At 34.4% G+C, this 27135-nt stretch overlaps 3 protein-coding genes and 1 pseudogene across 8 annotated transcripts; 1 reads left to right on the top strand and 3 right to left on the bottom strand.

The window, feature by feature from the left end:
- Positions 1-2364: 2364 nt before the first annotated feature.
- On the bottom strand, positions 2365-6062 carry LOC147568744 (DNAJ heat shock N-terminal domain-containing protein). Its single transcript, XM_086655151.1, has 7 exons — positions 5719-6062; positions 5496-5592; positions 5321-5410; positions 4821-4886; positions 4502-4570; positions 4168-4310; positions 2365-2709 (listed from the first exon to the last, which is right to left on the bottom strand). The coding sequence occupies exons 1-6, from the start codon at positions 6060-6062 to the stop codon at positions 4173-4175; spliced, it is 804 nt and encodes a 267-aa protein (XP_086511277.1). The 3' UTR covers positions 2365-2709; positions 4168-4172.
- On the top strand, positions 5627-13920 carry LOC147568743 (Single hybrid motif superfamily protein). Of its 6 annotated transcripts, none has more exons than XM_086655157.1 (4): positions 5627-6311; positions 7697-7795; positions 11008-11669; positions 13561-13920. In XM_086655157.1, the coding sequence occupies exons 2-3, from the start codon at positions 7733-7735 to the stop codon at positions 11653-11655; spliced, it is 711 nt and encodes a 236-aa protein (XP_086511283.1). In that variant the 5' UTR covers positions 5627-6311; positions 7697-7732; the 3' UTR covers positions 11656-11669; positions 13561-13920. The 6 variants fall into 6 exon arrangements, with proteins under 6 accessions (XP_086511283.1, XP_086511279.1, XP_086511278.1 ...); XM_086655153.1 differs by having other exon boundaries at positions 6225-6311; positions 7684-7795; XM_086655152.1 differs by having other exon boundaries at positions 6225-6311; positions 7684-7795; positions 11008-11675.
- Positions 8020-14704, bottom strand: LOC147568742 (uncharacterized). Its single transcript, XM_086655150.1, has 12 exons — positions 14597-14704; positions 14116-14477; positions 13116-13291; positions 12896-13005; positions 12552-12660; positions 12344-12383; positions 12101-12190; positions 11915-12014; positions 10215-10354; positions 9779-9881; positions 8721-9475; positions 8020-8522 (listed from the first exon to the last, which is right to left on the bottom strand). Exons 3-12 carry the CDS (start codon positions 13255-13257, stop codon positions 8288-8290), a joined length of 1824 nt encoding a protein of 607 aa, XP_086511276.1. The 5' UTR covers positions 13258-13291; positions 14116-14477; positions 14597-14704; the 3' UTR covers positions 8020-8287.
- Positions 14705-19371: 4667 nt separating this feature from the next.
- On the bottom strand, positions 19372-26636 carry LOC147568741 (importin subunit alpha-4-like; annotated as a pseudogene).
- Positions 26637-27135: the final 499 nt, after the last annotated feature.

The following is a 27135-nucleotide window of genomic DNA, read 5'->3' as shown; positions in this document are numbered from 1 at the left end:
TAATCCATATTCCCATGATATAGTTTTCCAAATCGTTCATCTCGATCAACCGCCCAACCTATGTTGGTTGTTTGAATTATCTCAAAAAAAAAAAAAGAAACTTCAAGCACAAAAGTGGAAGTCTTACAAACCCATAATCCTAACATTATAACACTCCAACTTTCACCATGACACTTTCAACAAAAAAAATAAAAATAAAAACTTCCACAAATGACACTAAAGAAGCCATCACTAACATAACCTTCTCAACTCTCATCAAAAAAAAAAAAAAACATAACCTTCTCAAAGAAAATGATAAATAATGTAGAAAAATATCCAAACCCCTCAACTTCTTTTCCTATGCTTTGGGTATTATTATTCATTCAGTGTCAAATCTTGAACTTCACTTCCTAACTCCTATCGAACACCTCAACTTCTAAACGTCTAAACTTCTCTTCCTATTCTTTTGGTCATAGTAGTACTTGAGTAGTTGAGTTCTTGTGGGACACTTGAAAATAACAATGAAATGGAATAATTCGAAGATGCGAAAACAGCCACACAAAATCTATCAACACAAACATACCACTCTGTACTTCAAAGTAGGTCACATCGGCTCGGTGGGTGTAACGTTCGGATCTTCTGGTGGTGACATGAGGTTTACAATGACATGTTTATCTTATTTCTTCACTAACATATGTAGATTGTGTATAATATAATGCATCTAGTAAAAGTAGTTTTTTTAGTAACAATAAGCATACATAAATTCATCTGGTCAAATAGGACTGAAACTAGAGAAATTAAAAAACAACTAAAAGCTGGTTACAAGGGATGCTTATCAGGCCGACCCAACCAAAAAGATAAACATGGCGACCCAAAAATAGTGTAGGGTAGGCGGATCTGTTGATCGTTTAATCCGAGTCTCGCTCGAGACATATTTTCCTAACATCAGTCTATTGGTCAAGGGAGAATATTGGAATTATACTAAAATTTAATATTTATTCTTATCATTATTTCTAGTTAAGAAAAGATTATATTTTAATTATTGATTAACATAAAAAAGGCAAATTTGAATTAGGCCCACCGGTCGGGAGATGCATGCTTTACACCTTGCTGATTGAGCCAAGAACCTGTCGGTGCCGAATAGGAAAATACCTATTTCCAAGACAAAAGGACTCATCATTCACATAGAGGATAACTGTTCTTTCTTATAATAAAATGCAATTATCAAAAATTACATTTTATAATGGTGTTTGATACTCCAGCATCTTTTACTGCAGCATTGCCCCTCTTAAACCTCTGGGATCGAAACTCGGTAGAAGTAGTTTATCATCGAGATTTATCTCTTGTAGTTTCGGCAACAAATCAAATAGAAATAGATGTACTTTTAGTCCCTTACATGACCGTAAGAGTCTTTATATGACCTTTAGAATCTAAAATGTCTTGATTGACAGTTATAGTATACATATTTACCATTCCGTTATCTTTGGAAGACACCCTAAATCTCCACTTGCAATATTTATTACCACACGAAATAATGTACTAGTACCGCAATTACTAGAAAAACATTATGAGATTGTTAATTATAGTATAATATTTCTATTTCTTTTGCGGCGTGCCACGAACATAGCATAAGTAGACTAGTTTTTCAGATAGTCCCAAGAGGCCAAGACCATAGTATCTCTCTCTATATTCTCAATTGCCAGTTTGCCACTGTCAAATTATTAGGTGAGTTGAATATAAAGAAATCTTTAGTTTTTGTGACAGAAAGTGATTTGAAATTTGGATTTTTTACTTGGGGCAACAATCTTAGCCAGAACCGACCAGTTTGACTATAATTGGCCCTCTCAATGTGTCATATTCTCACTTCTGGTAGTGATTGTGGGGCACTCCCCACATTTTCATTGTTTTCCAAGTTAGGACCTAAAAAGCTAGCAAATAAAAAGTTCAATCGATATTGGTCCCGTTTTTTCCTTTACTTTTCTAAGAAAATAACAGACAAGCTAGATTTTTTCACAAGACAAAAGTTGGTCCACTTTCCTATATTTTTCGAAGAAATAGATTCACAAGTCTGCTTTTTTCCTTCACCAAAACTACAGAATATAATAAAACACACCAAACACGATAATTTCAAGAGGGGGACCTATATGGCAGTATACATACATATATGTATATAACAAACAATAGCACATGCTTTTCTGACCTAAAATCCAGCAATTATACTATTCAGAAGATCAGGTTTCAGTGCATATAGTATATAAAACACATGAAGATGATTATTATACTCTGAATTTTAAGGGCCCAAATATTTCTTGGAAGCTACTACTACTATTTCAACATTTTGTTGATTAATTTGATTACGACGATGATAATGAATCTGGGTATGTCTTTAATTCTATAACGCTTCTGTATTTTATGACTTTCATTAGATGTGGTGGGTATAACAGAACAAACATCTCCTAATTGATCCCTTATTTTCTCCTCGTAATGTTAAAAAAAATAGCAAATAATATAAAGAACAGTTACAATAAATAAGCACTAAGCTATTCTGGAATTCGAAATCGAGTTCGTCAGTTTACCAGAGGAAACTGCAGAAGTCTAGACACGAGAATGGCCGACGCTGTTCAAAGGCAGCATCGAATGCAGTCTGGGCCAGAAAATCGCCTACCAGGCTCTTATTGCTCTTCATTTCAGTGTCTCACTTTGTTGGTCGTCTTTGTCAAGCAAACTCTTCTGAGTTCCCAAAAAGAAGAAGAAGCAACAAGTTATGTAAGGAAGTTGATAACTTCGGCAATCCTTCTCGACAATTTCAAATAGACAAATACAATCGAAAGATAGGACATAAGAGTATGCCTAATCTAATAACGAGCCCACCATATCACAATAATCTAATACAGAAACTGATAAATGCTGGAATGTGGTTAGTAATTCTTAAGATTCATAACTAGTCCACTAAATTAGGTGCATTGAATAATATAAAGAAAATCTTGTATTTCTCTTGACATAATCGACATGTTTCAGAAGAGGAAATCATGTATGAAAGTTGTAACTCTATTACTCTAGTTAGTCTACATACATAAGATGGACTAATCAAAGTAAATGCAAACAATTGATACCCGAATATAAGTATGGCTGAAATGTTTCAGGGAAACAAGAATCAGAATGAAGAAAACGAGTAGAACAAAATCTACTAGCTTTAACCATATCGAATAGATAAAGCCTTAAAAGATATACACAATGTTTAAAGGATAATGATTATATGCATTTTGCAAAACCTATTTAAAGGGATCATATAGATTTATTTGGTAATTTTCACCACAAAACCTATATAATGTATATAACCACAAAGCGTGCCTTCTCTTTTATTAAGTTCAAACTTTTCAGCTAATAAGGTAAGTAGAAAAAGGGCTCTGGTTGTCGTATGAAACTCTAACTGAGGAGTGAGGACCCTTATGAAATGAAGATTTTAGAAATGCAGGTCAAACATTTCTAATTTCATTCTTTATTGAATAACCATGTCCAAAAATTCTCCTTCCAGATTTTCTTTTTCAGTGATATCATCCATATTAGAAGGACAAAATACCACTTTTAGAGTTCTTTAAGAAATAGTTGTAATGAAAAGTGAGAATTGCTAAACAAGCAATATCCACAGGGACAAAACTTAAGTTGGTGGGGCATCAGCAATGGGGCAGGGCCCAAGTCAACAAGAGCAGCCAGTATGTTCGTGCCCGAGCCCTAGTCCAACTCAAATTATTTCAAATATAACATCAAACAGAATCAAATTTAAAGTAGATAATCGCCTAAATGATTCCCAATATAACATGGAACAGATTCAAGGTTAAAGTAGATAATCACCTAAATGATTTCTGATATAACATGGAACAGAATCAAGTTTAGTAATACTTAAGCTAATAGTCCTATTCACCTACCTTTACTATGAATATGAAACACATGTTCGATCAACATCTACTTGTTCACTGAGTAATGAGTATAAAGGCCCAAGTAAATGGTATGAAGTGAATTACTGAAATGGGGAAAATTTTGTCAGATACTATAGTTGCCAATTGCCATATACTTGAACTAGGCTAAGTTTTCATCAAAGACATATAGTTCAAAAAACACCATACTGGTATTTGTTTCCACATGCATGAGAAAGACAGATTTAGTTATTGTAGGGTCAGCAGATATTACCTTAATCAAAATTTCTTTACAATTTCTTCATTTATACGGTCATAATAGGTCATTCTTTGGATCGAGGTAACGGCATCTTCGAATTTCTTGTCCCTCAATGCATTTCCAAACGATTTGGACCAAGTTTCCAGTTTTTCTAGTACCTAGAACAAATTGAAGATGGTCATATTAATTCAACAATTGAGGTATAGAAGATATGTCAAATAGATACAGATCAAGTCCCAAAAGCAGGTTAGAATGGACAATATCATTATTCCAAGTCGTGGGGACTAACTCGTACCAAGTAGGACGACTTTAACATTTTATCCTATCAAGAAAAAGTGACTCTCATTACCTGGACCTGAATTTGCTTTAGAATCTCCGAGTTACCAGCCTCTTCGACAGCTTCCCTAATTTCCATAATCTTTAACAAAGAACAATAAATTCAGAAATAAAAAATTGGTATAAGTAAACTAATGCTATGCTTGAGAAGTATATACGAACAAACAAGGATGCTGAATTCTTAAAAACCGTTTCCCCAATACAATTTCGAAATGAGATTACTAGGAAATCTTATAAGTTATAATATCTAGGATTCCAATTAGTATAACAAATAGCCAAGTTTAAAACTACACGGAATATGAATTGTACCAAATCAGATTCATATAATGTACCTCAGCTAGTAATTCTGGATCAGATACTGTTCTTTCTTCATCCACATGTACACCTTCAAGACGCAACTTCCAGAAACCAAATGTAAAGTCAGAATATGTTATATTGGCCAAGAAAAAGACTTGGAGCTGAAATAACAAAGCAAGTGTAAACTTGCAGAGAGTTTTTGAATATTGTTCCCGTATTCAGCGTTACCCTTGGTCGAAAAAATGTGCTCCAAACCAACAAAAAGCAAAAAACTTTGGGCATATGTTTCAAAAGGATTGTTTTTTTCTATTGTAAAGCCGTAAAGGTAACGGCTGACAAGTAAAATGATCAAAACCTAATGGTCTCCGATTACAGAAAATGCCTTATTAGTTTGAAACTGTTTACATTTTCCATACGAGTCAAATATTATGATTGTATATTCAGAGTATCAGGTTCTTTTCATATGACAATTTCATACCCAATCCTTCAATATCAACAATGACTACCAAAATAAAATAAACTATAGAAATCTTACAAGGTAAATCGCCCTTGACAATGGCTTTCTGAGAGTTCGATACGCGTCAATCACCCGAGCAGATTGTTCAGCAGCATACTCCTTCTCTTTCTAAAGAAAGCATAAAACTTAACATGGATCACAAATTTCAAACAAGTTTCAAAATTCAAATTGTTCTTTAAGTGAAAACACAAACCTCAGATTTTGTATGGACTAAATCAGGATGCAATTTCTTCTGCCAATCTTTATATATTCTCTCAAGATTAGTTTCCTCTATGTCAAAAATTTTCTCCCTGTTATATAAAATTCATAACAAATTTACAACTATTCAAACAAAACTAGATATTTTAAACTCTGTTTGAACTTTGGACGCCATTGATAATCCAATTAAACAAGGAACTAGTTTGCAGAAGACTTACAATCCAAATATCTGGAAGTAATTCACAGAAGAAGAAACAGGTTGGACGCTTTTACAAGATTCACAGGCAAGAAATGGTTTTGATACAGAAATAGAACCACAATTCCAGCATTTATCCAAGCTTCCATCAGATGAACAGAAGTGTCTTATACTAAGAGTATAATTTGCTGGATATTTGTTGATGTAGCTCCTGGAAGCCCTAGATTCTCTATCATGGTGAAACGAGCAAGAAAAAACCCTAGAAGGTTCCAACTTTGGATTAAGGATGGTAGAGGATCCACAAATTGAACGTAAATTTCTGGTTAGAATTGTGATGGTAGAGATTCGTAGAGTTTTATTCAACATTCTTGTTAGGGTTTGAGGAGTAGTAAGAAAGGGGGGAAAATGGAGGGAAGAAACTTATAGAGAGAGAATCAACTCCTGAATGAATTCCAAAAAGTACAAGGGTAATTTTGTCTTTTCGGTAAATTTTGGGGACAGAATCAATTTTTCCGTTTCCAAATACTACTACTTATGATCTCAGTGTGTTAAGCTTGGATAAAAAATGCCCTAGAAGAACAACCGCAAAGAGGACTCAAATATACTTTTCTTCAGGTTCTTCTCTTCTTCTTTCTCTGTTCTTCTTAAATTTCTTGTTCTTATTTTATATCTAGGGTTTAGGGTTTATGCCTCCCATTCTATCTTTCCAAAAATCTGTGGTAATTGAAGTTTAGGGATTTGTAGATGTTTATTTTGACATCATGATGATCATTGGCATTTTACATTCCTCTGTTAGTGTAGTTTGAGAATCAGGAAATCTGAATAGTAAGATTATTGCTGATGACAATTTGGTTATATTAGTTTCTAGTCTAATCTATGATTGCTTTTAGAATTTTTTTTTGGGATTCAACATTCTTTGAGGTCATTAGGTCTGGTTATGACTACTTTTGTATCTCTATCTTATACTCTAAATCGGTTGTGCTTAAGATCCTCGGCAATGTCATTGAGCTCGAATTCTATGCCAAACTGGGAACTAAACATAATGTGGCTAGCAATCATACAATTCGGCCACAATATACTTTGTCTAAGATCTCGGGGTAAACTTGTGGCTCCGCAAGCGTTAGCAGTTATCGACAAGGAATGAAATTTCAATAGACATGGAAATGAAAATTTCAGTAGGCATAGAAATGAAAATTTCAGTAGGCAAGAGATCCACGAGCCCATTCAAAAGACCTCGACACTTACAAAGTATGAGCGTATGCCCGTACCCCAGGCTCCGGACTTTCGCGAGCATTCCTCGCTGCAAGTAAGATTGGTTCGAATAAGACTTAGGTGGTGTTTTTTTCAAAGTCAGAACGTTTGTTTTTTCGTATCTAACTCGTGCTCTCGTTTGAGTTGCTTACTTGGGTTAATTTTGGATCAATTAGAGTCGGACAAACTAATTTTGAATTTTTAGCCCATTCACTGAAATAAGTTATGTCCCTGACTGGAACAAGTGAGACAGTCAACTCAGACGTAAACCAGTCACAACTAAAACAACAAACACCACCTTATTATGGCAAATCACAGTCACAGTTTAATCAACGTCAAAATCACGAACTAAACTACAGCCTAATGCTAAATAAACTACGGGCCTAAAGCCCAACCAAACTACTTTATTTATACATTTAATAACCCAAGTTCAATAAACCATGGATTTCACCTCCGCTGGGAATCGGACCTGGGACCTCCAGCCTCCAGGATTCAATATACCATACAGATTTAGAAGTAACACACACACACATATTACATCTCTTAAACCCTTCAATAGAACTGAACAGTGGACTAGTTAACCAAGTGAATAGAAGAGGAATGAATAACTGAAAAAATTATTTAAGAATTTCATTTGCACATTTAGAATTGCTTATCAAGACGGGAATTTATATTCTGAAAGTTGATCAAAATTACATTCATTCTTACGTTAGTTGTATTCTTTGCATCCTCGCAGTTTCTAGTGGCAGCTTAAACTGTTTGTTTCACATCTGTTCCCCAAAGCCATGGGTGATGATATACTGGAAACTAGGAATGGGGAGTTTGGGAGCTCAGAGTCGAAATCCGAGGTCAGTTTATTAAGATCACCTCTATTTTTAATAATTGAAGAATTTAGTATGGGGTAATTTGATACGGAACTATAAGATATATGTCAAGTTCCTTCTCTTTTCTTGTTTGATGTTGCTGCTTAATTATGGATCTAATAAAGTTAAAACCTTAAAAAGAATTACTGCTTGGCCATAAACATTTGCGATCAAGTGCCATGACAATCAAGCAGAGAGAACCTCAATAGTTTTCAACAAGAAATTCTAGTACTTAAACAAATATCTCATTATCCACCTTAACCATGAAGACAATCAGTTCCGACAGACTTGCTTCACGCGTACTGACGTATATACCAAATCCAGATGGTCTACCAGAAAACAAGTTAACTTGCTATAATCAATTGTCATTAACTTCAAGTAATCAACAGAAACAATTAAAAGTTTCAAACTAGGTAGATTAATGATAACATTTAATAACTACTGTTTAATATGTCCTTGGAAACTTCAACTGAGGCTTTAGGTGATGCGCAAGCAAGAGTACCTCCATTTCTTTTTCGGCCTCAGATTCTCTCTCCCACAATCGACATTGCTCTCATTAGTAGCAATCACCTCAGTCGTAACTTCTTCACTATCTTGAGATGATGTGTGATTGAAATTTTGACTTTTTATCAAAATAACATTATTTTGTATAGGAAATGCTGGTGCTATCCTGTTACGGTTCACTTCTCTTGATAAATAAGGTATTGTAAACCTGCACGAAGTCGTAAATGTAGTTAACAAATGCAACATAGAGTTGTGCTTCAATTCTTAAACCAACAAGGATACATGACGAGGGTTTAGGGCAGAGCCAGTGTTAAGAGAAGGTTTCCTGTCTACCCCTCACTAAAAGTGGGCAAGGCCCAGGTTAACCAGGGGTTACTCATTCAAAAAGAAGGTGGTATAATGGTACCTGAAACTATGAACATCAGAATCATTGGTAGCTTCAGTAAGACCCTTACTTATGTTGTCCATTTCTGATGCACCTCCCGCCAAAGAAGTTGATGCCACCTTTGCTACAACCGGTTTTAAATCTAGAATCTCTTTATTGGTCGATTCATATCGAAAGCCTGTTTCTTTACTAAGTTCACCTTTTTGAAACATATCAATGAAACTATCTAACGTTCCCAAAGCTTCTTTTACCTCTGCACTGATAAACACCTTTTTTTCTTTGTTATCAATATCATGGCATTGTTCAATAGCTTGGGCAGTTGAGAACTGTATTGTTTCTTTCTCATTTCCTTTTAAGCCTGACTCCGGTTCAATTTTTTCCACTTCAACAAATCTTTCAGAGTCTGAATCCGGTTCAATCTCTTCAATTTCGTGTTGTTTTGATAGGACCACAGTAGATTTTGTTGTACTTTCGTGTTCTTCAATAGGTTGGGCAGTTGAGAACTGTATTGTTTCTTTCTCGTTTCCTTTTAAGCCTGACTCTGGTTCCATTTTTTCCACTTCAACAAATCTTTCAGAGTCTGAATCCGGTTCAATCTCTTCAATTTCGTGTTGTTCTGATAGCACCACAGTAGATTTTGTTGTACTTTCAATGGCTTTTAGTTCTGAATGGTTTTTTAATTTTTTGCTAGAGCTCAAACCTTCACGAATTCGGACATATAGTGGGTCTTTTAAGGCTTCCTCGAAATCTTTATCTTTAGTCACAGAAGCAACAGTCTGAAATGACAAGGATTTGCATGGAAGATGTAAGCTAAAAGCCTAAAAGAGTGACTGGGAAAAAAATGAATGCATAATTAGATCAAGAAAAATGCTACGGGATTGTTTTTCTACGAGAAAAAAAAAACATCGTAGCTTTGGTTCTGTTCGAACAGAAACAGTTCTGGATCTTATTTGGTCTGGTTTTCTCAAAACATTATCTTCAAAACTCAAAACCTATGCTATACTTATATTAATATTTGAGAAGTATGAAAAGATTATTCATAATGAATGGACAATAGAAATGTTGAGGAAAACTGAAACCTTCTGATAGAGTTTACAAGCACCACCCATGAGTTGTCTTGCCATGAAGTTAATTAGCCAAGTAGGAACAAGGTCCAGTTTTACATCCATCGATCCTATTGTCCTACAACTCCAACAAATTACATGCATTAAAAGAAGTTTGTTGATTACAATTATAATTCGTAGAAGATTTCCCAACACAAATAATGAACCCAAAAAAAAAACTGGAAGTTTTTATTTTTAAAATTGTATATGTGGTATTAAAAACCAGTGACATAATAAATTGTAATTCAAAAAAACTTACTATCATCACAAAAGTCATACATAGATAATAGACGATTTTGAAGCAATAATAGGCATCTACAGCTGAAGTTTCACACATTAATCTTATAGGCCAAAATGTGTAGATATTGTGCAGTCGTGAACTTTCCCATCATTAAAGGAGTCATGAACTCACCGGTAGTAAGTTTTATTGTCGGATAGCTTCTTCATAGCTGTGCCGCCTATGAAATCCATACGAACAATATCTTTTGCTTTTGGTATCCCTTCATTGCTGAATCCATGAGTATCTTTTTTAATATTATCCGTGTCTGGCACCTGATATTGGAATCTCATCAGTATATGTTACTCTGATGCACAATTTTGTAATAAGTTTTCCACAGATCAGGATATAGTTCTGTTAGCTTGTTAAGTTTCTACTTCTACCTACTAAATTAGTAAGTTTAAGTGAAGAAAGAAGATACCATTTCGTTTTCTTTCGGATGAAAATACTTAATTGTACAAGGGTTTGTTACTTTAATAATAATCATATTAATAATCATGACAATAATAATAATAACTGAATTTTTATTTTAATGAGATACTTATCAAAAGTCTAAAATACTATAAGCATTGTATTTACATCAGTCCATCTTAAGGCGAAAAATAAAGTTTCTTGATATACGTTAAACTTGCTATTTGCAACGTTGCTTATTATAATACTATTGCAACACTCTATGATATTTTAGGACTCGCTAGGAGATATTTCGAAGGTTAAAAATGACTTCCTCGCCACGTAAATCACATAAAAAAGAATCTCTATTCTGAAGGTTCCAAATTAGGTTGGAAGTGGTTGAACAATGTGGTACCATCCTCAGAGCGAATCAGTCCTTGCTATATCTGCATATAGATTCTACATTGTAAGTTCGTTATAGAATCACATTATCTCTTCTCTTGTACTTCATTAAGTTGTTATATTGGTGATTTGTTAGGTTTCAAACTTTCCAATGGAGAAGGAACCCAAAGTAGAAGACAATAGTAACAATATCCAAGCCCCACAAGAGAATAAGAGCTCAATTTCAGTTTTTTCTTGTTCAAGCCAGCAAGGCGTAGAACCACCACATGGGCTTAACATTAGCGATTTTTGCAATCTCCCACCAGTTCCTCCTTCTGCAACTGATTGCAACTTTGTTAGTTATTTTGCTCCGGATTTTATGAAGCCAGGACACGACCAGTATGTTTATCGCCACCCAAATGGATTATGTGTAATCGGTTTGGCTTCTACCCATGTTGCTCTGAGAGAAAAGGGAGTAGTGACTGTTGACTTTAATGTTGGAAAATCTGACCGCAGTGAGATTAAGGTTTCAGGGAAGCGTAAAAGGAACGCACACCATTTTGAACCCAGTACAGTTTTATGTAAAGTTTTGAAGGATGATACTTTCTACATTGTTAGGTGCTGTGTGAAAGGGGCCTTGTTGGAGGTGAATGAGAGGCTAATTAAGCATCCTGAGCTGCTCAGTTCATCAGCAGATAGAGAAGGATATGTTGCAATTGTCATGCCAAAACCTAACGATTGGCTCAAAGTCAAGAATCAGTTGTTGAGTCTTGAAGAATTCAAGAAATTGAGAGGCCTTTGCTGAACCTATAACGGGAGGTAAAGGTATGCCTTTCTTTGAAGCTTGATATCAACTAGCTTCTTTTTTTCTGCTTTTAGTTATTGAAACCCTTTTATCCCACTTAATTTCTTTCGGTAATAGAATCTTTTAGTATTATTAATATTTCAAGTTAACACTGAGATTCTTCTAATGCCATCTTTTAGTATAATTAATACTTCAAGTTAAGAGAGATAGAAATTTTAAGAAATGTTATAAACGGACAAGAATTTTCAGGACTACTTACGGTAGTTAGAAGTCCAATGATCATATCATCTTCAAGATATTCAAGTTCGAAATAGTGCACAATAACCTCTCTAGCTGATAATGGCCACGTCACCTTCATCCTTTCTTCCACATAGTTATAGAACAAATTAACATAGAAAAAACGAAAGAGAGAAGAAAAAGAACTTTGAATCAATGCTAGACGAACCTGACTAAAGAAAGATGCTCGCCAATTCGAATCTTTTGCAAACAAGAGTCTGCTAGAATTTTGAAAGTTGGAATTGTGATTTGAGGCCACCTGTTCAAATATTTTGTCATCGAGATCAGAAAATCTTTCCTAACTTTACATTAATATGTAACATATTTCATCAGCTAAACTGTGACTAAGATAAAACAACATAAAGTTTATGAGTAGATGTACTGTGAAAACATTTATATCAATAGTTCTTACCATTTCTTGTAAAGAGTTGTTTCCCATGCAGCACATAAACCTACAATGAAAACCATCAAAGGAGGTCTTGTGTATAGTTCATGAAAAGATTATAACATTGATTTGGAGGGCACTCACAATTAGATCCAAAATTTTGTCTAAAGTCACATAGTCGTAATAAAAGCGCCAAACACACTCTATATATATATTTGACTTCAATTAAACTTACAAACATCCATAGGTGCATCTGCATAGCCTTCGACAAGTAATATGTGAAAAGGAGTTCCCTCAGGTCCTTCTCGATACATGACTCGATAAGCATCGTTGTCTTCCTTTACCTATAAAAATTAAAAATAACTAAATAAGTCTCGAAATACAAGCAGTCGAGCACTAAAGGTTAACTCCATAAAAAACGAAAAAAACCTCTTTCGATATTTTATGAGGTTGTTCTTTCCTATTTATGATATTTTTCTTTATTGGTGGTAAGTTGCTTGTTATGATTCACTCCTAATTTCCTCATTCTTATGAATGCAAAATAATTTTCTCTTGTTACAGTAAATTCGTTGAACAAACCTTCCAGTCACTCTTATTGTTATGGTGGTGATCTCCAGAAGCACTCCTCATCATGTCAAGAAAATTCTTTACTTCCATTGATCTTTTCTCTAGAACCACTTCATTTGTTTCTGTAGGACAATAGGTACACAAATTGTTATAACAAACGATACTCTTTCTTACCATATTTTCATTGATGATCAGATCTTTCATTAGTTACTGTGTTTGAATAGTTATCTACCTTCACTTTGAGATTGTGATGAGAGTAAGACTTGTCTCTTCACGAGCGTTTTGATAGACTCGATATTTATAAGTTCATTAGATGCCAACGTTTTGTCCATTTTCTCCCGATATTCCGAGATCTTCTGTTTCCTGGTTGCCATTTTCTACAACCCACGCCCAAGGTCTTGCTGAAATCTGAAATGAAAACGAAGAAAAACAAGGGGAATAAACGAAGAAAGAAGAAGCCAAAGTGACTTGAACAATTAGCGAACTCCTACATAATCTTAAATAAACCAACAAGCTAGTACTAATAATGATTCATGAGTGAGTAGATTGTGAACTCTGTGTGGTTACCCAATTCTCCTCTGATTTTACTCAAATTATGATGCTGTTACTTTCTTTATTGTTAAATCTATTTTGCTTAAAACCCATAACTAATGCGTTAGTAATAAACACTCGAAAAGGCAATCCAAAAGAAATTATCGCAGCAGTGACGAAGATCATCTGCTGAACACCTCCAGTTCTGTGCCAGTGATCGTTACAGGTGGTTTTATGGGTGTACTCTCGTCATTTCCATCCGTCCCGGACAGCCCATCAGTTGTCGGTATGTGTCATATGTTCTTTTGGTTCATATCTTAACTATTTTCTATGTTCTGTTAAAATTTCTCCAATCTGTCTTCAACTCTACTTTGCATATTCTATAGGGGATATATGTAGCTTTGTCTTGATTTGATACAAAACCACCTACATAGTGGATTATATATTACTTCCTTTTACAGGTCTCCATTTCGAGTTTCACTCGTATATTATGTGTTCAATGTTGTTATCCCTAGTTCCTTTTTGTTTTTTGCTGATCCCCATTAACTAAAGAAAGAAGTTTAACCCACTTACAGAAATCTCATCTGTAAAGAGAAAAATAAAACCCATACAGGAAAAGGTAGAGAGAGAGAGAGAGATTGAAGAATCCATGACCATGGGTTTAGAAAATGAAATTGAGGGGATAATTCAAAAGTTTTTACCTGATGAGAAGAGAAAACTGCAGAAATGTATTCTTGAACTAATTTGTTGAAAACAGAGTTGGAGTTTCAACTATGAAAACCCTTCATGAAGAACAAATTAGCACCATCAAAGCAGCTGAACCAATTCTTCAACTATAAGTAGTTTTATCACAACATATATATGAACTCTTTGTCTCATGAGTCCACAGCAGTTAAACCAGCTAACTACTTTGTGCCAGATGATAATTACTGTTGTGGGACCCTCTGAAACTCATTGAGTTATCAATAATGGCATTGATATCAAAATATTTCATCTTCGAAATGGTTCATATACAAGTATACGACCGATACCTCAATATCGAGGATCAGAATCTCGCCCAAAGCTGTAGACATCAATACATGTTAGTACCTTATCGAAAAGGGCTTTATAATACCAAAAAAGTTACCATTGATGTTTGGGTTGGGTGGGTTTACACCTCAACATGATGTAGAAACCATGTACCAGTATATCGCCCATGTGATCGCATTTCCTTAAAAACGAACAAAAGTGTAACAAAGCGTCAGTTTAGGCGACCAACAAGAGGCGTGTTGGACCATATGTAGTGTTTGTGAATTGTGATTGTGAATGAAGATGACTTTTGGTGGTTGGAAGTTTGGTGTCATTTGATGTCATTTTCATGGCATTGAATTTGATTATGTCCTTACATGCTTAAGTAGTTATGTGCTTTTCCAAGGAGTAGTTTCTCCCTAAGTACATTTCTTTTTTTAGGCATTCAATAACTAGAGTTATCAACAAATCGTTTTTCGATCTAATTAGTGAAAGATTTAATGGTGTGAAAAGGGCTTGTGCCCCAAGTCAAATTACTGGATAGACGATAGTTTAATTAGGGGTCAAAAATCCGTCTCTGATGTAACTATCGGAATTGCTATTTGTTACATTAAATATGAAGTTGGGGTGGTTTGAGACTTTTATGGACAAGCCAGTCTCTGAAGGCCATAATTTTTTGAGAAATGGTATTTGGCCCGGCTGGCTGTCCGATTTGGGCCCAAGTTCTAACGTGGTCTGCTAGCTCGGACCAAAAGTCATTTCCCCCTGTTGCCGTGGAGATGGGCCAAAAATCTATTTGAAGTTCCGGAATGGGCCAAAAATCTATTTTAAATTCTGAAATGGGCTAAAGGTCAGCCGGAAAATGTAAAATTAGCCAGAGGTTCAGGAAGCATAAAATTGTAATGCCTTTCCTGACTACAGAAGGCCGCGGCTTTGGGGAATAAAGAAAAGTCTCAGGGGAATAAAGACTTTGGTCAACTAGACTTGACATAAGAGACATTTTTATTTTGGGTCCGAAAATATACTTTATTATTTTTCACCCCGTAATCTTTCATCTCTTCATTTTTTTCTCTCTCTTCCTCTATCTCTGGATCATTCTCTCTCTCTAGAATTGATCAGAACCTAATCCTTCAATTTCTGCCTTTCCACCTCAACCCTCAACAATTTAACTTCTTCTGAATTATTTCTAATCCTTTTTTCTTTCTTTCCATCCATACCCTGTTAGAATAGGTTTCCCAAATTCTTCATCTGGACAATCAATAAATTTATCAAATCCACGATATCTGACAATTTCTTACTTGAATTTTTCAGCATTAATTCTTCAATAGACATCGAAATTTCAGATCTTCTTAAGGCAATTTCTTCCCCAAATTTTTTACCGTCATCATTTTTCCTTTCTCTTATATTCAACCCATTGTAAAGGCTAGAATCTATGAATCCAGTGGTGGTTGGATCTTAATACTCGAAATTAACAGGGAGGTGGAGAATTTTCATATTTTGTGTGGGTTTCCATGTATTATCTAGATGAGGGATTATATGAATTCATTATTTACCATTAGGGTTTTGGATGAATCAATTTCTGTTACATAGTGGCGTTAAGCATGGAGGTTGTCTCTCTTGAATCCTCTTGATTGGGAAAACAAAATGATTCATGATTCAGGGTTTGACTTTGATTAGGATTTGTAGTGAGAGAAATAAAGGTTCCACGGTTTAGAGCGAGAAAAATGAGAGGAGAGAGTTGTCTTGTAGCTATAAACAAAAGAAACCCAAAAAGAATGAACAACAATGAGATAGAGAAAGAACAACAATGAAAAAGATAGAGAGAGAATTAGTAACACAAAGAGAAAGATAAGAGAGGATGAGCAGAAGACAGAGAGGAAGAGAGGAGGAGATGAAGATTAGGTAGCAAAAGTCAAAAAAATTAATTTTTAGACTCAAAATAAAAATGTCCCATAAGTCAGATCTAGCTGACGAAAATCTTTATATCCGGAGACTTTTCTTTATTCTCCAAAGCCGTGGTCTTGTAAAACTTGGTATCTTATCGTGATGTTTCGTATGGAGCATGAACTGTCCTATATTACCGTTCCCGAGCATTTTACATAACCCTATTACTTTAAATAACATCCAAAAGTCAAATACTTAATTAAAAAAATTAAAGTTTTATGCTGGGAAGGATAAATATAAAACCTAAAATTTAGGGGATAACAGAAAATTAAACCCAAATCGAAATAATACTGTAAAAACCATTTCGTAAAAATACAAATTTGCCCCCAAATGAAATTTTCCCTAGCGACGGTTTTCCGGCGACAATAGCGGTTTCCGGTGGCATCGGTGGATTTCCGGCGAAAGCGACGGGATGTAAATTTAGTTTTTCTTTTGTTTTTTGTGATATTATTAGTACAATAATTTCGTTTTTGTCAGACCTTAAGGATCCCCTGTCTCGGATATTTAGGATCCTTTTGTCAGACCTTTGGGGTCTCTATTCTCGGATCTTTAGGATCCTTTGTGTCAGTGTCTAGTCCAATTTCTTTCCCTTCGTGAGGCACTTTGCATTTAAAGGTATGTAACTCTCATGAAGTCTTCAGAGGAGAGTAATTACAATTTCTATCCTTGTATCATTGTGATTTTATCACTTTTAATGGATATGTTTCCCTTCATTCAAAAAAAAAATGAAATTTTCCCTCTAAATTAACTTGAAAAACATTTTTGAAAATTTGTGAACAAATCTCAGTTGCTCTCAACAATTTTGTGAATTTATGAACAAATTCGTTTTTGCTCAGATTTTTTTTTAAAATTAAAGTTTTGTTTTGAAACTTAGAATGAATATATTAACGGAAAAACTATTTAGAAAAAAAGGGGTAGGCTAAGAACAAAACGTCTCACGACATCCAAGCCTCTCAGTTTACAACCACACCTAGGTATGTTATATCTTTATACTTATCTAAATTTTTAATCCAAACATATAAAGTTCCTTTAATATCTTCAACATCCACATTCGAATTCAGGTTCTTATCCTTGAAGATTCTGTTGTTTCTGTCTACCCAAATGTTCCACATAATGGCTGCTAGAACCAGTGGGTAGCTAGAGATTTGGAGAAAAAGCTCCAGATGCCTGCAGCTATAATGTAATTCAGAAATAAATGATCAGCATTTTTCTCCTCAGCTTTGCATAGGATGCATTTATTTGGCATTTGAAAACCTCTTCTCCTAAGGGCGTCCACAGTTGGGATTTTGCGAAGAAGCATAGCCCAAATAAAGAATCCAACTCTCGGGGGGGGGGGGGGGGGGGGGGGGTTAACCCAAATCACTCTTTATTCGCAGTTGTCGAGAATGGTATCATCTTGATCAAGCCTCTTGTAGCAATTCGAGACTGAAAAGGGATCTTCCTCCTCCATAACCCAGACGTTTGAGTCCTCATCCTCCGAAAGCTTGACCCCTTGAAGAATGTTCAAGAGCTTGATGTACTATTGCACCTCCCAGTCGTTGAGGTTCCTTCGAAGAGTGATTTCCCACACATGGAGAACAAGGTTATAAGCCTCAGACACGCTTATGTGTCTAGTGTTAACAACCTTATAAATTTCCGGAAAGCATCCTTTAAGAGTCTCCCTACCAATCCCAACGTCTGACCAGAAGTGAATCTTTTTCCCATTGCCTAGCTTCCATTTGGTGATATTGAAGTACTTCTTCAAATTGGCCACAATGCCCTTCCAAACTCCACATCCATAAGTGTCCTTAGCGCAATTATTCACCCATTCTTCACTGACTAAGCCGTATTTGTCGAGAATAACCTTTTGTCATAGGGTGTTTTTTTCTTGATCCATACGCCAAAGACATTTCATGAGAAAGGCTTGATTCATAAGCTGAAGGTTCTTAATACCCAAGCCTCCCTTCTTCCTGCTAGTGCAAACTTTCTTCCACTTCATTCAACGCATCCTTCTCTGGTCCTTGTTAGAGTTCCATAAGAATGAACTCATTTTTTTTTATCAATTTCTCTGAGGACTCCTAGAGGCATGGAGAAGAGAGATAAGTAATAAGTGGGCAAGGCTTGGATAACCGACTTAAGGAGAGTGATCTTACCACCCTTTGATATGAGGTGCCCTTTCCAAGCTGTCAACCTTTTATTGATGCGTTCCAGGACCGGATCCCATAACTTCTTGGATTTGTATCTTTCCCCAAGTGACAGACCAAGGTAGGAGGTGGGAAGGGTGCCCACTTGGCATCCAAACTCTTTAATCATTTCATGATTCATGTTGTTCTCCCCCACCTTGATGGCACTATAGATATAGGATTTCTTGAGGTTGACCTTCAGCCCAGAGGCAATTTCATACCAAATCAAAATGTCTCTCAATCTTCTAAGTTGATCTGCGTCTTCATCGATGAAGAATAAAGTGTCATCAGCAAACTGCAGGTGATTAATGGGATCCCCTCTTGGGAGGCTTTGAAGCCATTAATCTAGCCTATTCTCCCTGCACTCTGTAGACACTGACTTAGAATTTCAGCGACTAAAAGGAAAAAAAGGGGAGAAAAGGGGTCCCCTTGTCTGATTCCTCGAGAGCTTTGGAACACCTAGGAAAGTCTACCATTAATCAAAACTGAGAAGGTGGTTGTAGAGATACGGGAATACACCCAACTTCTCCACTTATACCCGAAACCCATTCTTTCGATAGCATGGTATAAGAAATCCAAGATGTTCTATCATAGGCCTCCTTCAGGTTTGCTTTAACTACCAACCCTCTCCTGCCATCTTTCCTTCTGGAATCGATTAATTCGTTAGCAATCATGACCCCATTTAGAATTTGCCTTCCATTCACGAAAGCACCTTGAAAGGGTGAAATAATACTACTAATTACCTTAGAGAGCCTCATGGCTAAGATCTTAGAGATAATCTTATAAGCCCCTCCTACTAGGCTAATGGGTCTGTAATCTTGAAATTTAGAATTGTTCTGAACTTTAGGGATCTATAAAGGTATGATTCAGCCTAGAATTGAAAGTCGCACCATCCATAAACTCTGAGATCATTTCCATCATGGTATCTTTGGTAGTGTCCCAAGTTTTAACAAAGAAAGAGATGGGAAAGCCTTCTGGTCCTGGGGCCTTATCAATAGCCAAATGTTTGATGGCTCTTACAACTTCCTCTTCTGAAATATCAGCGTCCAGCATACTTGCCTCTACTTCAGACAAGGAAGGAAGAGTCATATTCCCCAGACCAGGCCTCCACAACCTGGGTTCCTCATACAGGTTGCTAAAATACTTGATGGCCTCAGTGGAGATCTCCTCCTCCTCCGAAATAACTTCATCCTTCTTTAAAATTACACTGATTCTATTGAGGCGCTTCCTACAGTTGATAATTTTGTGAAATCGTTGAAGAGACAATGTGAAGAGGAATTGCTGGATATGTGAGTTAACGCATTAATTCTTTTAACGCATTAATTTTTTAGGTAAGAAAGTGAAAGAAGATATGAATACATTATCATACGGAGGGATATAGTTATTGAGGATGGGGTAGAAAATTAGAGAAAATCGTTGAATAGACAATGTGAAAATGAATTGTTGAATATGTGAGTAAACGCATTAATTTTTTGAAAACATGTCGATTTAACTGTGAAGAGTAGAGTTTAACAAATTTAGTTTTGAAATGATAGATGTAGGATTCAACTAACAACATCACGTGTGAGCCTAGTTCTGCATCATGTTAAGTTTGTAGGCATTGAATTGAGAACCAATATGCAACGAGTGTCATATTATATTATTTGTTACATGATTCTCTTGGTTCATGGGGTACAATTTTCACAGTGACAACTTACCGTCATTGTTCTAATTAGAATTCTTTTAATCATCAAGTTGTAATAAATAATCTTACTTTTTCCTAATTAAACTATGGCATAGAGAACTACCCTTATAAAACATCTTTTTTGTGTTTTTTTTTTTTTAAATGTGAACAGAAATACTATGTTTCAGCTTTAATCTAAAGAACAATTAAAATCCACTATATATATCAAAGGTCTCCGATCTCTCTCTAAGAGAAGTAAACCACTTATCATCTAGATATTGCATCACTGTTGGTATTCTAAATGTGAATTTGCATGGTCTTTCAGGCAAATTAATTTTAAGCAGATAATACTTTGTCATGCCATATTCAAAAAAATCCAAAATCCAAATCTTCTCTGTTGTTATCAGTTTTGAGCACAAATGTAAAACAACAATTTAATGTCAACCCCTTTGAAATATATGAAATTTTGATTAAAAGGAAAACCTCATATAAAACCTTGGAACCCCAAGTTCGTTTCTCTTTTAGAGAGAGAGAGACAAGGAGGGTTGATGATTCTTCCAATTTTAGGTTTGAAATTCCATGTTTCACTTATCTTGAGGCTTAGTAATGTAGTTGTTATAATCTGGACCGTTGAAAAGATCAACGGTCTAGATTAGTTTTCATAAAGACCAAAGTTGGAACATGGGATGACTTGGGACTAAAGCGTGAATATTAAGCATTGTTATTGAAAAGGCCGCGGCTTCGGGGAATAAAGAAAATTCTCCGCGGAATAAAGACTTTTCTTAAAATTAGTCAAATAAGATTGACTTTTATGTTTCTTATTATTGCTAAGGTGCTTCTAATTTTGGGAGTTCAAAATAAAACAAATTTTAGAAGGCTCCTCCATCTCATCACCTCTCTCTACCACGCCATCTCATCATCTTCTCCGGCAAAGGTCGCCGGCCGAAAAAATTTCCGGCCTGCGACCTTCATACATAAAAAAAAAAATCTTTCTTTTTATTTTCTCTCTCTAATTTTTTTTCTCTCTCTGTCTCTAGAACATATCCTCTCACGAATAGACCATTCAAGGTTTGTTCGTGAGAACAGATCCTCTCTCTCTAGATCTGTTCTAGAGAGAGAGAGAAAAGGAAAAAAAATATTAGAGAGAGAGAGGAGAGAGAAAATAAATAAAAAAAAATATTATGTTTGAAGGTCGCCGGCCGAAAAATTGGTCGGCCGGCGACCTTCGCCGGAGAAGATGATGAGGTGGCGAGAAGATGAAGTGGCAGAGAGAACAGATGAGGTGGAGGAGAACTTTCAAAAAAATGTATTCAGTATTCCCCTTAAAAATTTATTCCCCAGTGAGCTTCCAAAAAAATTTGGATTCCCTCGAGAATTTATTCCCCGGAGAATTTTCTTTATTCCCCAAAGCCGCGGCTTATTGAGAATTCACGTGTTTCTCTTTAGGGTCGCCACGCGTCACTTTATTACTGGGTCGCTATTGGGTCATGCTAAACAACATTTCCGAATTAAAATACCCACTTTTGGATTCCTATCCATCATTAACCTATTTATACCCCGTATAAGATGAAAAAATGAACTCTTTTTTTTTTATGAGACAAAAAAAAACTCTATTATATCATCATTGTCATATTCCGTTATAAGATTATTAAATTGTGACTATATGATTCTAGATTTGTAAAAATGATTTCTCTCATTTTCACTTTAGATTGGATAAACCAACTTCCAAGCAAATACTGAACCCAAATACAATATTAGTATACTTCTTAAAGGTAAATAAGATTAGAAGTAAAAAAAGTGACAGAGATGTTACCTACCATTTGCATAAAATTAACTCGAAATAATGGCAACCCTAATTAATGTTGTCCATAAAGAAGTTGAGAAGTGTGATTAATTATAAGGTTTGTTTTTTATCGTGCCCTTTCATTTTTTTTTGCGGAGTTAGGGAAAAATGTGGTTTTGGTATTATTATATTTGTTATTTACTTTTTTTTGAGGAAATATATTTGTTATTTACTTGATCATCAAAATTTAACGTGTTATTCATTGTTCATGTCTATTTACCTCAAGAAAAAGGCTAAGTGAGAGGGGGTTAGGTTAATAATTTATAAAGAAATTTACTTGATCATCAAAATTTAACGTGTTATTAGTTGAGTTTTTCAATGCCACACATTTTGATTGCGAGTACATTTATTCAGTGCCACACATGGTAATACTACTAATTATTTAAAGCCCTAATCGCAAATAAATAAATTAAAAAAAACTCTGATTTAAGCTATCAAAGATAGAAATTTACCGTTTTTCTTGTCATTATATATGTTCCCCAATGTCTTCATAATCAATTATCTGACCCTCAGGATCATCTACATGTTTCTTTACCACACTCACTTTTTTTTTTTTATAACGTCCAACTTCCTCCTATGATGAAGTTGCTTCCAACTTCCTCCAGAAAATTAGTAAATGTAAAGTAAAATGCTACATTAAACTTCAATTGCAATAAAGTAATAGACCAAACATTCTCTCTCATCTTGATCGAAAAATGCTCACGATTAGTTTTTTGTTTTTCACAAACCATAATTGTTTAAAAGTAAAATGTACAAAATTACCATCGGTCACATAAACCAAGCACTCAAGTTTCCCAAAGCCGAACATATTTTCATGAAGTCCACGTAGAAACTTATTTTGATGATTATGTTTATAATCTTCTAATATCATTAAATTTTTTATAATATTTTTTATTAAAACATATTTAATATAATAATAAAGTAGTTTATATATACATGTCATTAAATATTACAGTTGTTTGGTTAAAAATAAGATTTTACAGTTATACCTTTTATTGTAGGTAAAATTGCATATCAATCATTTAATATCTTATCAGTTTATTAAAAACTTCAAAAATAAAATAAAAATATTTTTATTTAATAAGATCAATTTACACTTTAGACGGAAATAAATATATAATATTTCTTTTAATAAAAATATCTTCACTTACAAATATATCTAGTTTAAAATTAAATATAAGAAGAAAAACATATCACTTAAAAATATATCTATTTAAAAATATTTGCACTTAAAAATGTATCAATTATATAATATCTAATCAGTTTATTAAACACTTTAAAAACAAATGTATAATATTTTTGTTTAATAAAATCAATTTAAAGGTATAACCCTAAATCTAATAATACGTGACTTAAACAAAAATATACAACTGAATAAAAACAAAACATAGCATCTTACAGTAGATGAAACGTAGGAAAATCATATTTCACTTAATGTAAAGCAAAGACAATTAAGAGACATCTTAAATATCGATTGTCAAATCAAATACTACCAAAAGAATTGGAGACCTGATCGAATGGAGTCGGTGGTTTCCCGCGACAGAAATTCAGTATGTTCATGTTGTATTCATTACATTATTACAGTAGTTTTATAAAAAAGATAAGATTCTACAATTATACCTTTTATTTTAAGTAAAAATGTATATCAATTATTTAATATCTAATCAATTTATTAAAACCTTCAAAAATAAATGTATATATTTTTATTTAATAAGATCAATTTACACTTTAGACTGTAATAAATATATAGTATTTTTATTTAATACAAATATCTTCACTTAAAAATATATCTATTTAAAACTTAAATACAAGAAGAAAAACATATTCACTTAAAAATATATCTATTAAAAAATATTTTCACTTAAAAAATATCAATTATTTAATATCTAATAAGTTTATTAAAAACTTCAAAAATAAATGTATAATATTTTTATTTAACAAGATTTAAATTTTAGACTGTAATAAATATATAGTATTTTGAATTTCATTGAGGAGGTGTAATCCTAAATCCAGTATTTGGGGTCTCTGTTGGGTTTTCAGTTCAACTGAAGGGAAGTAATAATGCCTACACACTCCATAAGTCAATTATGATATGTAAATTAATCAATAAGTTTCTAAATAGAGGGAGAAGAAGACCAAATGAAGAAGAAGTTTTTTTTTTAACACGTGACTTGAACAAAAATATGCAACAGAATACACACAAGACAGAGCATCTTACAGTAGAAGCTCAACTAGACACGAACACAAACCGAACTCCATCACGGCTTGGATTTTATTGTTTGTGCGATCAGAGAGATAAGAGATAACCCAACAAGCATCTGTTAGGCTTCTTCATCCCTCAAGTGGATAAGGTGTTGAAGCGTAGGCAAAGCAGATTTCACCTAATGTAAAGCAAAGACAATTAAGAGACATCTTAAACATCGATTACCAAACCAAAGACATCCAAAAAAATTACAGACCTGGTTGAAAGGAGCTGGTGGCTTCCCGCGACAAAAGTTTGACAAAGCCCATGTTGTATTCCTTAGGATAGATGATTTTGAGTTTTCATTTAACTGACTGAGCAGTGGGACGAGTGCACCTTCACTAAGAACAAGATCCCTAGAGTTCGGTGAATCACCAGCCGCATTACCCACTACCCACACAGCCTGTCATAGAAAGAGGTGGTTGTAAAGAAAAAAATCAATACATTAGTAACTTAAGAAAGAAAAATCAGTAGCATTGGAAAGGTATATAAAGAGTTCCTAGAGTCTACAACATTACTTATTCTCAAATATCATCACTTGAGGAGATAAGAAGTTGTACAAATTTTGGGACAACACCATGCTTAGTATAACCCTCGGAGTATATTTTGATGTCCGAGAAGCAATATTGGTGAAGGCCCACGCAACCTCAAACTGAAATCAACAAACAAGTTTTAACCTCACAACGTCTAAAATAATATGTTTTTTTCTTGAAGATTAACTAAAATCTATGAGCACATACTTGCAATTGAGGTTGGTCATGCTTTTCAAGAAATTCCACAAACCTAGGCACAACACCAGCTTTGATTACTTCTTCAATCGGAGTGATGCGCTCTGAAAACACACGCGAACGAAGTCAAGTATAATGTTTGTAGACATCTGACTCAAAACACTAGCTGAGACTTCCCTTTGTCCATGTGGGTGGGACTATGCTTACACACTCCCACATGTATTCTTCTTTCTGTTGGATGTGTTTTTCTTTGTAAACATCCTAAATTCAGTATTTGGGTGTAACCTATATCTATTATACAAAATACATCAATATGACTAGGACAAAATTATTGTTCCCAGATGATGACTGGACAACCACACAAACATATGATTAAGACAACCACTTCTCATTCATATCCAACCATCCATTTTTTTCACATTCAATATGAATGTTCATGTACTCTTCATTGACCCTTCATTTATCTCATTCAATTACTAAGTGTTCTTTTCCCTCTCACAACTTTATTTGTCCTTTTTTTCATGTACACATCATTTTTATCATTCTTTTATCAAGCGTTCTTTCTCCTCTCATAACTTTATTATCATTTCTTTTTCATTGACCATTCATTTATCTCATTTTGTTACCAAGTGTTTCTTTGCCTATAAAAAGAATAAAAGACAAAAATATGTGTTCCTTTCCCTCTCATAACTTCATTTATCTCGCAGTTTACTTTTGTTAAAAATCTGATTTTGTTTCTTCTAACTTTAAGTTATTGTGATATGGAGTTGGTTTGATAATCCAATGAACATGAAATGATGGAAAGTGAAGTTACAGTTTATAATTGCACCCCTTTATGTATTGATCATTTTGAGAATGGAGATGTCTTTTATTCTTTCATTGTGAATTTTTGTTTGTTCAAATACTATGTGGTTAGAATCTTACATTTCAAATTTTCATAACTTTTTGTAAGACCTAAGTTGGAGTTTGGATTTTTTTTAAATGGGGTCTTAATTGACTGCATCAAATTGGACTTGAACCTAAATGAAAAATTATATCTAATAATTATATCACAATTTGCAAACATTTTTAGTAATACATGTGCAGAAAAATAACATGGGGGCGGCTTGCTATCTATAAAAGAAAACTAGAATATTTTCCTGAAAAGATTTACTAAATAGATTTAAAACATCAAAACCAAAAAAAGTTTTGTAGTTTCGAAAATCTTAATAATTTACGATAAATCTTGTACCTCTAGAAGACAATACTTATCTTTAGAGAGTGTTAATCTGAAAAATTAAAATTACAATGAAAAAGTACCAAATGCGGAGGGAAAAAAATTAAATAATCGAATATCATGGCTACATAGATTATTTGATTTATTAACTATTATTATTTAGGAATAAAACGAATCACACATCCACAAACCCCTAAGCCACTGACATTAGGGTTACTCCTTTTGATAAATTTTTTTTGTTGAAGTCTTTTTGATAATTCATTATTTGGTTTCTAATATAATTCATGACGATCACAATATTATTGTGTACCGAATATCCTCTTGGTCTTGTTTGATGCAAGAGGATGAATTGCAATCCTCATACAGTCCTCAAGAGTCGCGGTATTTGAAATACATAAATATCTAAGACCCTGCATTTTTATCGGAATAGGGATCTCCCTAGAAGGAGGAGTTCTCAATCAAGAAGTAGGTGGGTCACCGATTCTATTTCTTTTGGAATCAACATCATCAGTCAAATAACCTAGAGACACATTTATTTTAAGAAGATCGACGTTTTGAAAAACATGAAATATTTTCATGGTAAAGAATTTTGAAGGTAGTAAACGGTGGATTTTGTCTAATTTTACGAGCAACAAACTTCATCATCTTCTTCTTCATCTACCCCATTTCCGCCCACCACTTCCACCACCTCCAGTCACCACCTCCAGTCACCACCATGCCCGCTCTCACATCCTTTATCTTTTCTCCTTCCTGTCTCTCTTTATCTATCCCAACGAAGAGGATTTCTCCACGGAACGCCAACCGCTGGTTCGAGGAAATCCTCCCAAACTAGTAGCCAATCTGGTTTGCACTACTTTTGGGGGAGAAATCTTATTTACTAGAACGAATGTTCTGATGAAGGGGAGCATCTCCTTT

Source organism: Eschscholzia californica, unplaced genomic scaffold (assembly GCF_041429995.1).
Source record: "Eschscholzia californica isolate CP2 unplaced genomic scaffold, dmEscCali1.0.p SCAF_1, whole genome shotgun sequence".
In the NCBI taxonomy this organism is placed as follows: domain Eukaryota; kingdom Viridiplantae; phylum Streptophyta; class Magnoliopsida; order Ranunculales; family Papaveraceae; genus Eschscholzia; species Eschscholzia californica.
This window is presented reverse-complemented; position numbering and strand designations above follow the sequence as displayed.

What these genes read in the sequence shown, in the direction of transcription:
- LOC147568744 (XM_086655151.1), bottom strand. Translation starts at nt 6,062, where the DNA reads ATGTTGAATAAAACTCTACGAATCTCTACCATCACAATTCTAACCAGA. An exon ending in TAGTCCATACAAAATCTGAG is followed by an intron (nt 5,411 to 5,495) that starts GTTTGTGTTTTC and finishes TGCTTTCTTTAG; the next exon opens with AAAGAGAAGGAGTATGCTGC. An exon ending in TAAAGCAAATTCAGGTCCAG is followed by an intron (nt 4,311 to 4,501) that starts GTAATGAGAGTC and finishes AATTTGTTCTAG; the next exon opens with GTACTAGAAAAACTGGAAAC.
- LOC147568743 (XM_086655157.1), top strand. Translation starts at nt 7,733, where the DNA reads ATGGGTGATGATATACTGGAAACTAGGAATGGGGAGTTTGGGAGCTCA. An exon ending in GCTCAGAGTCGAAATCCGAG is followed by an intron (nt 7,796 to 11,007) that starts GTCAGTTTATTA and finishes GTGATTTGTTAG; the next exon opens with GTTTCAAACTTTCCAATGGA.
- LOC147568742 (XM_086655150.1), bottom strand. Translation starts at nt 13,257, where the DNA reads ATGGCAACCAGGAAACAGAAGATCTCGGAATATCGGGAGAAAATGGAC. An exon ending in TCATTGGACTTCTAACTACC is followed by an intron (nt 10,355 to 11,914) that starts GTAAGTAGTCCT and finishes TTCCAATATCAG; the next exon opens with GTGCCAGACACGGATAATAT. An exon ending in CTTGTAAACTCTATCAGAAG is followed by an intron (nt 9,476 to 9,778) that starts GTTTCAGTTTTC and finishes TTGTCATTTCAG; the next exon opens with ACTGTTGCTTCTGTGACTAA.